This window comes from Vicugna pacos, chromosome 1 (genome assembly GCF_048564905.1).
Source record: "Vicugna pacos chromosome 1, VicPac4, whole genome shotgun sequence".
NCBI lineage: Eukaryota > Metazoa > Chordata > Mammalia > Artiodactyla > Camelidae > Vicugna > Vicugna pacos.
Genome location: NC_132987.1, coordinates 65925138 through 65938682, shown reverse-complemented (window position 1 = coordinate 65938682; position 13545 = coordinate 65925138). Strand labels below are relative to the sequence as shown.

The window sequence follows — 13545 nt, the reverse complement described above, 5'->3', positions numbered from 1 at the left end:
GAAAAAGTTTCCCTCCATTTGGATTGGTTTCTGATCACATGTTCTTATACATATCTTTGTAGATGTTAAAGACTTCTACCTAAACTCCATGATTATTGTGAAAAATAAAACTTTAAAAATCTTAATAGAACAGGATGATTTTCAGGACAAAAAATAATCTCAGTACATTTTGACATTTTAGAGTTAATGAGAAGATAAATGTGAAATTTATCTTAGACCAGGGCAGAGATGGTACTTACCAAATGTTTTCTTTTCTTTGAATAATTAGCTGATTGATATTAGAAATTTAAATATTTAGGCTTCTATTTTAAAGAAATGCTTTTATATGCTTATTTGTCAGTGTGTATAGTGAATACACACAAACACACCCCATGTCCCTCTAAGACTAAAAAGTTACTAGAACTATGAAAACTCTGTTGAGATTCTTTCACTTATGATTAATTGATTCCGCCCCAGAAGTCCTGTAGCAGAAGTCCACATTCCTTATAGCTGAGGTGTGATGACACATAAATTACAGATCTGAAAATTCTGTAGAATTATTTCCTAAAAATAGCTTTTAGTTCCACAGCATACAGTGTGCTAAACATCTTATATGAAAAATTGAATCCTCTGCCATTAGAGCCAGTGTCCGAATGTCATAATTCAGTCATTTTAAACTTGAAACACTCACCCAGAAGTTAGATCAAAATTCAACTGTTAGTTACATGATTGGAAGACCTGATTTTTAATCATCATAAAGGTCTGTGGTTTTTTTAGATCACTTCCCAACTAGAGTTTTTATCTCCCCACCATGTGCTGTCTGGTAGATGACTATCAGATACAGCTTTTCGGGGCGGGGCAGGCTAACCCTACAATGGCCACATCACAGTGCCTTGCCTAGCAAGATAGGCTCCACTGGTGATCTGCTTGCAGATCATGACCACTGACGGCGAATGTCCCACAGGCTTCTCTGCCGCCACTGGCTTATTTGGAGCCCCGGGTCACAGGGTTCCCCATATTCTGTATTGATTCTGCTTTGGGAACCTGGGACCATGTTAGAAATTTCTTGGAGTTTTTCTGACTTGGGTTTTTCAAGATCACTTTCCCAAAAAGTTACTTGCTCCTCAATATAAGCATATTTGCAAAACTAAGTTGCTTCTTGTAATGTTTGCTTTTCAAATCTCAGCGAGTTATTTCAGACAGCACTGTGATGCTTTATTCTAATAACCTCACATACAAAATCAATTTGGGAATGCTGTTATATTCCTTATAAGCTCTGAAATGTATTCTAATGTTCTAATTTATAGTTTGTAGCTTGTTCTGTAGTTTGTTATTGTCTGTTGTTGTTCTAGAAGCTTTGCAGCAGGTTTTGGCTAAAAACATTAAAGGTTTTTACCTCAGTCCTTTCATACTGAAGTAGCCGACCATGAATTTGAGGCTGCACTGTGTGCTGAGGAAGGAGGCACTGACCAGTGCTTACCAGGAGAACAGGTTCAACAGATGTGGACTAGTGAGAAGTAATTTTGTATCTAAGAAGTAAAATAATGCAATGTGATGGTCAAAGCTGTTGGGTAATTAATGTGGAATAAAGGGAGCAGGGCATTACACGGTGAAATTGTGGTGTCATCTGGCTTCTCTTGAGAGGAAATGGAGACAACTTTGTTAAATTACCGTAATTGTGGTTAAATCACCAAAGAAAGTAGAAGGTTGGTTCTGGAGGGTGGTGTCTGGAACCAGACAGATACTTGAAGGTGGTAGAGCCAAAAGCATGGCATCGCTGCAGGGAGAGATGAGGTGAAAAGCAAAAGTGCTCCATCCTAGTTAGTTCAGCCCCAGCAGAGCCTCACCACTGGGTGCAGAGCCCTGAGTGCAGGACAGCCCCTGTCTCACTGTGAATCGGCAGAGTCCTCAGGAGATGATCCGGAGAAGTGTAGGGGTGCATTGTGGAGCCTTGGAGTACGGATGTGTATTTTCTCTAGTGAATGGCAGAGGGAAGGAATGTTGGAAAACTGCTCACTTTAAAAGATACAAAGAAAATTTCGATGGATCAAGACTATTGGTTTAATTACGTCATGTGACACTGGGCTGCAAAGGGACTGCAGTTGACTTTGCTTCTGCTAAGTCAAATTGAACTTTTAAACCAGCCATTTCATACGTGTTAGAGCACCTTAGCTGTGGTTTATGTGAATGATTTTCAGTGAGGAAATGCAGTGAGGTTCCGTCTCTGACCTTTTGTTTTCTGAAAAGGCAAATAATTTCAAAAAACACTGGTAGTTGATTGAGCCAAGTTAACTTACTGAAAGGTGGATCTGACTTTTCAGAGAGGCACGATCGTGAAAACCAGCCAACAAACCATGACGCTAAAGAACAATCTAGAGATATTTTTAGAGATTTCATCCGAACCCAGGTAGAAGGAGTAGTTTTACAGCTCTGATGAAATAAAGGTCTGCGTTGGCAATATTTGGCTAATTTCTAGGATAAGTTGACTGTTGCTATATGTGTGTTGTTCTAACTCCCCTGAAATACAGTCTCTAAGATTTAGAAAACAGCCTCATTGTAGACCTCTTTGTCAATACTTTTAGCCATTGCTTAAAATTCGACCATAAAGTCAAAACTCTCACTTTTAGTATAAGCAGTATGCTGTTATCTCTATTTTACTGCTTGTCCTCTTATTTTTTCCACTGCTTCTTTTTGCCTGTTAAAATTATCGTCAGAAATCCAGAGGCTCTGTGGTTAATATAAAAGCAGAAAGTGCCTGGTGTGTCATGTCACGGACCATCAGAATAAAGACAAGATCCCAGAGGTCACAGCCTTTCTGAGTGTTTCCATTATAGTCAATCCAAGTAAAACACAGAAAACAGCTTTGCATGAAAATACCATTGAAATATGTGTCTTTGTTCCATGCTATAGAATAGCATGTCTGACTCATTAAATGTAGAAATTGAGAGGTAGAAAGGCTGCTTTTGTGAACATGTTATGGGGGGAGGGGAAGTATTTCAGCACCTTTTCTTACTGGATGGTTTTCTGATTTCCATTCCTGAGCATAAATTGCTCTTTTCGTCATATGAATTATGGATTAAACTACAGCAGCAGCAGGGGAATCTTTAGGATGATTTTTGAAGATTAAGGCAGTATTGGCATTCTGTAGAAGCATAGAGGGAAAATAAAAACTTATAGCAGCGCCCAAGGGAAAAAGTGTACCAGGGAACCTGTTTCCCTCATTTTCTTAAAAATTGTAATTGCTAAATGGATGTTAAAGAGGAGTTATCCTCTCTTCCCCACCACCAACCTCTTTATGGGAGGAAGCTGCTCACCTCTGCTCTGAAGCCTCAGGACGGACTGACAGAGGGGTCAGGGTAGAAGGAGGCTGAACAGATGCGCAGCTCCACGGCCACGGAGCCGGAGGAAGCACTCAGAGGCAGCACCGTCAGCAGGGCGGCAGGTGCTCCTTGGTAGCTAGAGGCCCAGATTAGCCGGTGGAGAATTCTGAATTCCTAAAGGAGCACATTCTTGATTCCATTAAATCCAAAAACAATATTATTTGAATTGCCTGTTTAGATGATTCGTGTAAATTTCCTGGTAATTGGCATCATACATAACCATTATGTTAGTAGGAAGAAGACTAGAGAGAAACTAAAATATTCACAGTAGTGTCTCTGAAGGTAGAATTAAGATTAATTTTCTATGTTTTACTTATCTCTCTATATTTTTTAACTTATTATACAATGATTACCACTTGATGTTTTTGCTGAGAATTAGATGTTTCTATCCAAAAAAACTATAAAAGCGTTACCTCAAAATTCAGGTGATTTTCTTATTTGTCTTTCTAATTCATCAGATATTTCTAAACAAGGACAAGAGTGACGGTTGACAGAGGGAACTTTAAAAATACTTAACAAACTAACATTTAAAGGTGATTGATTTTCTTTTCTTTGAATAGATTTTTTTTTTGCCACCAAAGTCAAGGTGAATTAAATTGATAAAAAATCATTAAAAAATATCGATTAAAAATATTCCACAGGAAAGCCCTGTAACATATTACATTGCATCACTTAGGCTCCAGGTTGTCACTATTTATTGAAAGCCAGTTCTCAGGCCTTCCAGGGCACATTTATTATAAGTGCTTTTGAATGCAGAGCAGGTTGCTCCCACCATACAGGTGGTGTTCTGCTGGTGACACATGAATGCTCACAACTGCATGTTTTTGTCTTACAGAGTTGTCTTGGTTCAACTGGTGCCTTCCCGGGTCGTGTTTGCTCAGTCTCCTCCTCATTCTGTGCTTCAGGGAATCCTATGACAGACTCTATCTTGATGTGGTTGTCTCAGTTTAATAGCACAGACTTGACGGAGTTTAAAAAGAGACTGGAAATCAATACTGCATACTGCACATTTGCTTGGAATTGCACATCTAACAGGGAAAAAAGAGGAGGAGAGAGAAACTTCATTCAGAGGTTTTGTTAGGTTACAGATGATTGCATTAATTTAATTACTACTAAGTAATAATAATGGGGCTTGAGAGATAAGAGGGGGTTTAAAAACTGTCAGTGGCATACCTGTGCCTGAGTCTGGGGTTAGAAGTGTGATGTCTTACACAGAAAGCACTACCTAAATAATTCCCTCTGTGTTTTGTGCCAGTGCTAAACTACTGATGGACTAATTGTAATTATGGAAAGAAATAAAGGGTGTCTATCACATGAAGATAACTCCTTCCCTAAGTCACAATCAGAATAGGAAGAAATGCCAGTAACTTCTAAAGAAGTTTAAACCCTGATTCAGATTTTAATTATAAAATAGCCAAGAGGTATATCAATGATAGAAATTAGCCACATGTACACTACGTTTTTTCTAATAAAGCCATTTCTTATATGACTCCTTATTTTTAATTGGACTTTTGGCCACCTTAATTATGGTGATCAAGCGCTTTCCAGCAACTTCAGAGCGCATTCTTTGTGTCTCGATCTTAAACTTATCCTTGTTTCTGTGAAATACAGTTGCATCTACTAGGCTCTTAAATGATTATATTAAAGGTGACTAAGTGTTTCTTATAGTCGCATTAAATACTGTATGAAAAAATGTGATTCCGTTCTGATTTAGCACTTTGTTAAAAGTGGAATGACAAATCCCACAGAACATCATGTGTCTTGGGGCAGATGTGTATGTGGTGGCATGGGATGAGAAACCCAGCACCAGCCGTTATTTACCAGGGTTACGTTTTATTAAAATGACCCTTGTTTGAAAATAACAATTTATAACATTGAAACTTTCAAACCTGTTGAGTGATTTCTGAATTACATTCTTGTATTTCTATTCAGTTTTCCATAGAGTCAGTATATTTGAGAGGGCAGTATTTTGCCAGGACCTGCCTTCTTTCTGTGGGATGACAGCTTTTTCAAAAATAACACTGATCGGTCAGCTCTCAGACATGTATTTCACTATGACATAAAACATGCTTTGGGGGGGTTACAGTACTACATTATTCACATTTATGTAATGCCCCTGACGCGGGAAAACCAAACACTTTCTCAGAAAAGCCAAGAATAATATTTTACCTTCATTGTTCTCAGCTTCCTCCAACCCTCTCTCCTTTCCTCACTTGCGTCTTCCTTGTCAGCTAAGTATGTATTTTACTTGCCTTCTTCTGGACAGGCAGAGTGTAAGTCAGCTCCTTCCGTTAGCCAGGGTGGTGCACTATCGTTAAAGAGACCTGGTCAGCACTTAATTCTCCTCAGCTCCGCACATGCGCACACACTGGCACAGAGTCCCAAGTACCCCTCCTTTCCCACCTTGGGAAGATGAAGGCTATGCAGTAACTCACCTCAGTCCTAGAGAAGGATTCTGTTCCTGCCGAGCCTTCTGAGAGCCTCAATTGTGCCACTGGAAAGTAAGAAAACCCTCAAATTTAACATCTGTCTTCAGTCACCTTTAGACCATCCCCCTTTTAACCAACCACCCTGCTAACCTATCAGCAAGAACTGAAGGAACTAAGAGACTTGCTAAAGAGGAGAAATAAACCTTGTCTTTCTTCTTAAATACAAATGAAAGGAAAGTAGAATTCTTGAAGATGTGAGTGAAAGCCAGCCAGTCCAGATATCAACGGTCCATGACCCAGGTGCTAAAATAACCACCACCCTTTCCTGTCTAGAATGAAGGTAGAAAGGCGAGAGAAGTATGACGTATTTGGTTTTAGTCAGAACTGTTGTGCTTGAGGACATTGCTGTATAAAATTCAGCTGTAAGACTTCTCATACAGAGCATTTTAATTATGGTTCATTCTACTTGTAACTTAAAGAACGACATTAAAAAATATTACATAAATGACTAGTTCAAAGACATCCCAAGTGGGTAGTGCTTTAAAATCCTTGCGTTGTCCCGGACACCAACCACTGTGCTTAGCAGACGTGAGCTGAGATGCCTCCCTCTGTCTCATTTACATCCACTTACCCCTCTAGCACGTAATTTATTCTGATCACAAACTGCAACTGTTTTAAGTGATCAAAAGTTCATATACCAAACCTGATAGGAATAGAACCAAAAGGCTCCAGGGGTCAGGGGAGGATGACACGTTATTTACTTACCTGTATATTTCCAAAAAAAAATTTTTTTTTTTTACTTTCTGTTTTTATTTCTCACAGGCATCAAAATAGACCAGCTGTTATCTTTGCACTTTAAAAACATTATTGAGTCCTAATGAAATTTTATAACTGAAAAAAACTCAGTCCTTCACTAATCAAGTGCTGATTTTAGAATGTACAGGAACAGTCCCAGAGAGGTAAAGGCTCATGCTGAAGGTCACAGTCCTAGTTAGTGACAAGAGTAAAGCTAATAAAAACTCACATCTTCTGACTCCCAAAGCCGTGCTTTTCTCTACCTCATAGAATTGCAGCTTAATTTGGACATTTTGGGGTGTTCATGAATACTCTTTCATATTCAAAAACTATGGGGCTTAAGAATAAAATGCCATTAAAGTGAGGTGATTGTTTGGTTTTTAAGTAAAGTCCATCTTTTTTCTTCATCACTACCCTGCTGGTGCTGTAATATCTCTAAGTCTTAGCTTGCAGTGACACAGTCTGAAAACTTTCTCATAAATAATTCATTCCTCATAAACCAAGTCAACAGCGTTATTAATTGGTAAGGACATGTTACAGTGTAAGTTCCCTGCGGCTTATCAGTGAATACTTCACAGTTTATGGGAAGAAGCATTTTTTAATACGGTCCATGGTGGAGGTATAGGAACAAGACAATTACATACACAAATGCATGCGTTTCACTGGGGGATGGAGCTAATAAAATAACAAGACGGAATCAAGTACCATTTTATATATTTAGGCATCTATGTCCTAAAGGCCAAGTTTTACCACAGATCATACATTCGTGTTTAATTATTGAGAATGTTTACAGCTTGTCTTTATGAAGCCTTTCAAATAAGGGATTCAAGCTAAGAATTTTAAATTGAGATTACATTCTCATCTATTCATCTTTAAATTTTTTAATTTTTTTACTATTCTTACTAACATCTAGGCATTCTTCTTGCTGTTTGCATAAGCTTCATTTGAAACTCAAGATCAAATGCAATTGCATAGTAAATTAGCTTTAAATTAATGTTTAAAATCACATTAATTCCATATTTGTCCCTAAAACAATAAGGACAGGAATTACTGTGGCTATACCATATTACTAGGCAAGTGCAAAAGCTGTCATACAAAGAAAATGCCATATTAAAAACTATGTAGAAAATGAGAAAATTTCATCAGACCTATTTCATAAATATAGGAAAAATAGAATTCCACTTTAATTTGGCATTATAATTGTGCAGAAGAGAATGAGATAAAGTTTATGTCCATATATCAACAGTTTGCCAAGTCTCTTAGAAAATATAAGCAATACTGGGAGGGGGGAGTGTTTGCCATCCAAAAAGAGCTAAACTTAACAGGGAGATTCTTAGGTGCTCTTTTAACAGCATCCATTGGGCAGTTTTTGCTCAATAGCAGTGAGTTGTCTGCTCAGTAAGTATACATCTTGGCCATCCTGAGCACTCATTTCTTTTCTGGTATCCTCCCAGCTCAGATGGAACCTCAAACTTCGGAGATGACCTCTTGGAACTAATATCAGGGCCCTTAAGAGACCCTTGATGGTGGTCACCTCTGGCCAGGGGTAGGACTAAGAGAGGCTGTGGGCAGACAGTATAGGCAAGGACGTGGCCCTAAATCTCTCTCTGAACCATGCTACTTTTTATAAACAATTTTAGTTTGCTCTTGGTCAGGATTGAAACATCAGCCCCCTGTTTTGCCTAACAGTTTTCTGAGCTTCCTCACTTGTCCTCGTTGCCCTGTCCCTCAGCTTTCTGAACCCTTGCATGAATCTGACCTCAGCTCCATCCTGATCTCCACTTCCTTGAACTGACTCCCTAGCACAGGCTTCTTCACCCTCAACCCCTCCCTAAGTGCTGGGGCTGGCTAGTAATAAGGCCACACATCCAGGTTGCCCCCTCCGGAGCAGACGCTAGCATGAGCAGAACATCAGCATGTCCAGGCACTCCAGGGAAATTGAGCAGTTCTTCCCGCAGCCAAGTCTTGTAAGTTAGAATATTCCCCTGAAACAGGAAGTGAATTACAGAGGTCACTAACAAGTTTCTATAGTTATTATTTGTTGCCCTTTTAGAATATGGACTAACCGCCTTATGTAGTCTTTGTTGTGCCTTGGAACATGGCAGGTCTTAAACAATAGCTTTTCATCTCAGCCCACACTCAAAAAGAGGGCAGAAATTCACCCCACCCCAGCTGTTCTGTTCATTAAACAAGGAAGAATTAATTTTTTTTTAACCAACTAAAAAAATGAAACAAAACATGGAATTCATTTCAGCAACTTTGGTAAAATGATAAAAACACATCAACCCATTTTACCTCGAAGCATTGTAGATTTGGAACGTTGTGAGCTTGAGGCCGGACGGTCAGCCCTGCATCACAGCACTCTCGGGGTCCCCCAGCTCTTCTGGTTTCCCAGTGAGGCTTCTGCCGTCTTGATCAAAATGGCAAGAAGGACTTGGAGACACTTCTGACTGGCTTTAATGTTAGAAAGTGATACTTTTTTAAACTACAATTTAGACTTCCTCTAGTTCAGGTTGGTTTTCTTCCCATTTATGTGGCAGGACTGTAGAATCAAAGAGATGATCTAAGCCAACCACCCCATTTTCTAAGTAAGTAAACAGAGAACCTTTTAGGTTAAATAACAGCTTAGTTTTAGCAGGTCACCCGACTCCCAGACCAGCATTCCTTCCATAAGTGATCAATGTGTTAACCACAAATTCTTTTAAATAAAAGTTCTTTCTTTCAAATTTTTGAAAATTAAAATACATGAAGGTAAATTCTAAAATACCCAGTACAGAAATATAAAGTGAAGTCTACCTCCGTAGAAACTTGTGCTGGTTAAGCCATTCTCCTTTCCAGAGGTCATCCCTATGAATCCTTGCAGAAATTTTTCTCTACATCCACATACATAGGTATATCAAGTTATCTCAGGAACTGTTTCTTAAAACCATGTTGGCGTTAACATTTGGGCAGGAGTTTCTGAGATCCTTATTTTTCTTCAGGATGACTGGGTATCAATGTAGCAGTGCTTAACGGAGACATTTCACAGACCTCACGATGTGCCGTCAAGCTCTATCATACTCTGAACTTTACCGGTGAATTCCAATGTACGATACTGTTTTTCTTATTGGAAATATAGTTTCTGTTTTTATGCCACCAACTAAGATCCATGCACCGTGAGAGAAGAAAATGAATGGCTCATCCCCAAAAGTCAGACAGATTTTCTTGACGAGGTTTCCTTGGCTCTCCATCTCAGCAGAGGCACACCGTGCTGGAGACAGCAGAAAGTTGAGAAGATAAGTGATGGCACCAAAGAATCGTTAAGTTGCTCTGCAACAACATCATCTCTAGTGGCCCAATTCTATGCAGATCTTTTACAGAGTGAGAGCAGAGGCTCAAGGTGTACACAGGTGTTAGGAGACAAGGCTTCACTGAGACTAATGCAGGCACAACAGCTGTCAGAGAAATGAACAGATGTCCAGCCTGGGAGTCAGGAGGCCTGGGTCTCAGTCTCTCTTTCCAGGGCACCTGCTGAGCACCCCTGGGGCTTTGGGAAGGTCACCTGTTCTCTCTGGACACTGGCTTCCTCACCTCTAAAACAGGAATCAAGTAGATGGTCCTTTTTACTGAAAAGATTGACAGCATCTGATACACACCTATTTGGTCACACACAACAGAAAGTGAGAAGACAACATGAGGGCAATACCTTTCCACCAGTACTTACAGTTAACTTACAGTTAACTTACAGTTATACATGACCTTTTCAAGCAAACGAGGAGCTTCTACAAGGAAGGCCCCCTTAGCTACGAGTTCTAGGAGCCAGGCAGTTATGGAAACTCGCAGGCCATCAACATACCCACTGTTCCTAACTTCATTCATCCTATCATTCATTCTGTATACAGAGTTATTGTATGTGTGCAGTGTGTGCCTGTGAAGGGGAATCAGAAAAACAAAAGATGTTCCTACCTTCCAGGACATTTTAGACAGATTTTAAAAAGCAGATACTCTTCTGAACTAGCAATTAAAAAAGGACCAATGAGAGGTTCCTGAATAATTATGCATAGCAGGTACCCACATTTTTTCCTCATATCATCATTAACCGTAAATGATTTCAAGAGAAGGATATTCTGTTCTGTTGAAATTTCTATCATAGACAGAACCCGTATCTATCTGGGAGCACTAATTCAATTTGGCATGAGGAGCCCCAGACGTTACCATCCTTCCATGGCTGGAGAGTGGGTTACTGTTCCTTTAGGAAGTTGGGAGGATTACTGGCACCTCCAGCTTCCTCTGAAGACAGAACTTAACAAATGCATACACGCCAAGACACACATTCTCATACGGATTTGAGTTTCCTTTCTGAAAGGAATTTGAATTTTAAACATGAAAAGGAAGGATTTCTAATTATAGAACTTGGGACATAAGCCCATCAGAGAGAAGAGCAGGCAGGAGACTTTGTGGGAGCCCTTCGGGTGTCTCTACCTGTGAGTAAATCAAAGCCACACTTAATGCATCACTAGAGCAGTCCTGGCCTCTTAAACCTTTGCAGAAACCCAAAGATGCTAAAAAGGGCAGGTTTTAGTTCTGCAGATGGGTTTACTGCCAGTGTCCCCATCTCCAAATTCACTTCCCTCCTCACCAGAAATATATCATTTGGGAGGCTTATGAAAATTAAGTCTTAGGAAAATTCTGCCCCCATCCTACTAACTTGCACCCACAAGTCCCAAACAAAATCACTTCCTTGACTTACATGCATATAAGTACCTATTTCTGTTTAGGTCTGTGACTCAGAGAAGGTGTCTGGAAGAAGGTGGGATCAGTCACCTCTCCTGCCATAGATGGAATGGGGCCTGCCCACTGGAACTCAGCTAAAATTGAGGGTGTGTGTTGGGGTGGTCCCTTGCTTCTTAGTCCTTCCCTGAGCTAATTGCACTGCTCTTCCTGATCAATAAGTTATTGCTGAGAAAATCGTTTCAGTAAGTGATTCAGTGTCTCCAGTGGAGCCGTCCCTCTCTACCCCCTGTCCTTTCAGCTTGTGTCCCAGACAAATGCAGTTACCTCTGTCCCTTTCAGGGAAAAAACATTGATTGATATCTTAGCCCTGACATTTCACCCTCTTTCATCTCAGAATGGAGAAGCCCCTTCGTATTTGTTGTCTTTTTAACTCAAGGTTAATACAGCTCCCCAGGCACAGGCAACTCCGCGCTGCGTGCTGCTGCCAGTAATTGTACTTCCATCTAATTGGGGGGAAGGTGACTCTTAATGAACCAGCTACTGATTCCCTTACCTCTTCACTCTTTTGTCAGTATTCCTTTACCAGGAAATTCTTTGTTATCTAGGTCCTGAAATTTATTTCATTTTTTTTAAACTTTAATTTTTTTCTTACAAAATTGCTCCTTTTATCTTACAGCAGACTGTGATCTTTTTCCTTCTGAGTACTTTATAATATAATTTGAACATAATAGAACATTCTAAAATAAGGCCAGGCAGGGATTTCATCATAGCCAATATTAAATGCTGGGAGAGGCAGATCATATTTTTAAAAAGAGAGAGAAAACAGGGATGGAGGAACCCGGATCTCATAATTCAACCAGTATATTTGGGGCTCCCGTTGCATGCTGAGCACTGACTGAGCGGGGCATAAGGATGCAGAAACAAATAAGACAGTATCCTGGCCCTCAGAGAGATTTGTATTCTGATGAGTCCATTCATAAAAGCTCGTTCAAAGCTAGCAACACCCTCAAAAGGCTGTTGGAAGCTTTGTAGCTCATTTCTACAGCTGTCTATGGGATCTTTCTCTGGAAAAATATATTATAAATCCTGTTTCCATGGGCCATTAAAAATCCACGTTTGTCCCTAATCAACGTATGGTGACGTGTAACTTTCATACAGTAAAAAATGCCTCTGGACAGCCTTTGAAGGGATAGGCAGAGAAATTTGCTTTGATGGCTTGAAAAGAAGTGGAAATGCTTTAGGGAGTTCAGATCTGCTAGCTCTCAGACATGGGATTAGGCAGAGGGAAGAGCCTTCCTGCAAGAGGGAGACCTCACTGAAGGAGTTAGTGAAACAGAAGCCAGGCCTCCAGGCATTTGTTAGAACATCTACCGAGCAAAAGCGGAGAAGGACAGGGAGGGAGTGGTAGTAGAAACAGCTTCTGGAGAACAGAACTGCAAAACTGGCTCCTTCTCAGAGGCATCCGGCCCCGCCTCCTGCCTCCAAGCACATCGGCCAGCAATGTGTCTGGCCAACTGCTTTTTCAGCTCTTGAGGGATGGAGATTCTACAACCTACCCTGTCATCTGTTTTAGAGCTACTCCCCTTTGCACTTAGAAGTTTTTGCCTTTCAAGAATGGAGGCAGGAGAGAGGTGGTCAAAAAGATGGGGAGCCAAGCAGAGCAAATCAGGGCAGAGGAATTGTAGCGGAGCTGGAGGTGGGGAACGTCTCCACAGTTCACACTCCCTCACCCGCTGGAGCGGGTGGGAACCCTGGAGGGGGCGCCCGGCCATCTGGGAACCGCCCTCGCAGAAGCCCAGTTTGGCACAGCGGAGGTTCCTGTTCTGCTTGGAGAAAGCACTGGGAATCTAGGCATCCACCGTCTTCCAAGAGGAACTGTGTTTTATCCAAAAGTCTGCAAGTAAACTGACTATACTTCAATTAAAAAATGGATGGGGATAGTCTATAAATTTTACACTCCCCTCTCGCTTCCATTCTCCAAAGGAACGTTCTGTAATTGAAGGCATGCCTTCGGTACCCTACTGTGTTTCGTGTACTCTGCCAGAATAATGACTTTTCATACCAATTCTGGGATGCAAAGAAATCTTGGGTAGTCCAAGTGGACTTAGATCCAACTAAAGTTCCCACCTCTTACTCCATTCAGACTTTTCCATCTGCACCCTCCACCCCAGTCACACTCCTAGAAGCAACCAGAAAGTCTGTCCAACCAAATATACTCTCTGCAAAAAACCAAAACAAACAAACAAACA

At 40.5% G+C, this 13545-nt stretch overlaps 1 protein-coding gene across 1 annotated transcript in view; it reads left to right on the top strand.

Annotated features, from left to right (window-relative positions):
• SLC49A4 (solute carrier family 49 member 4) overlaps window positions 1-5057 on the top strand; it is a 68610-nt gene extending 63553 nt beyond the window's left edge. The window contains exon 9 of the mRNA XM_006215755.4: window positions 4195-5057. Coding sequence (XP_006215817.2) covers window positions 4195-4310 — 116 coding nt within the window. The 3' untranslated portion in view covers window positions 4311-5057. The remainder of the gene's footprint in view (window positions 1-4194) is intronic.
• Window positions 5058-13545: the final 8488 nt, after the last annotated feature.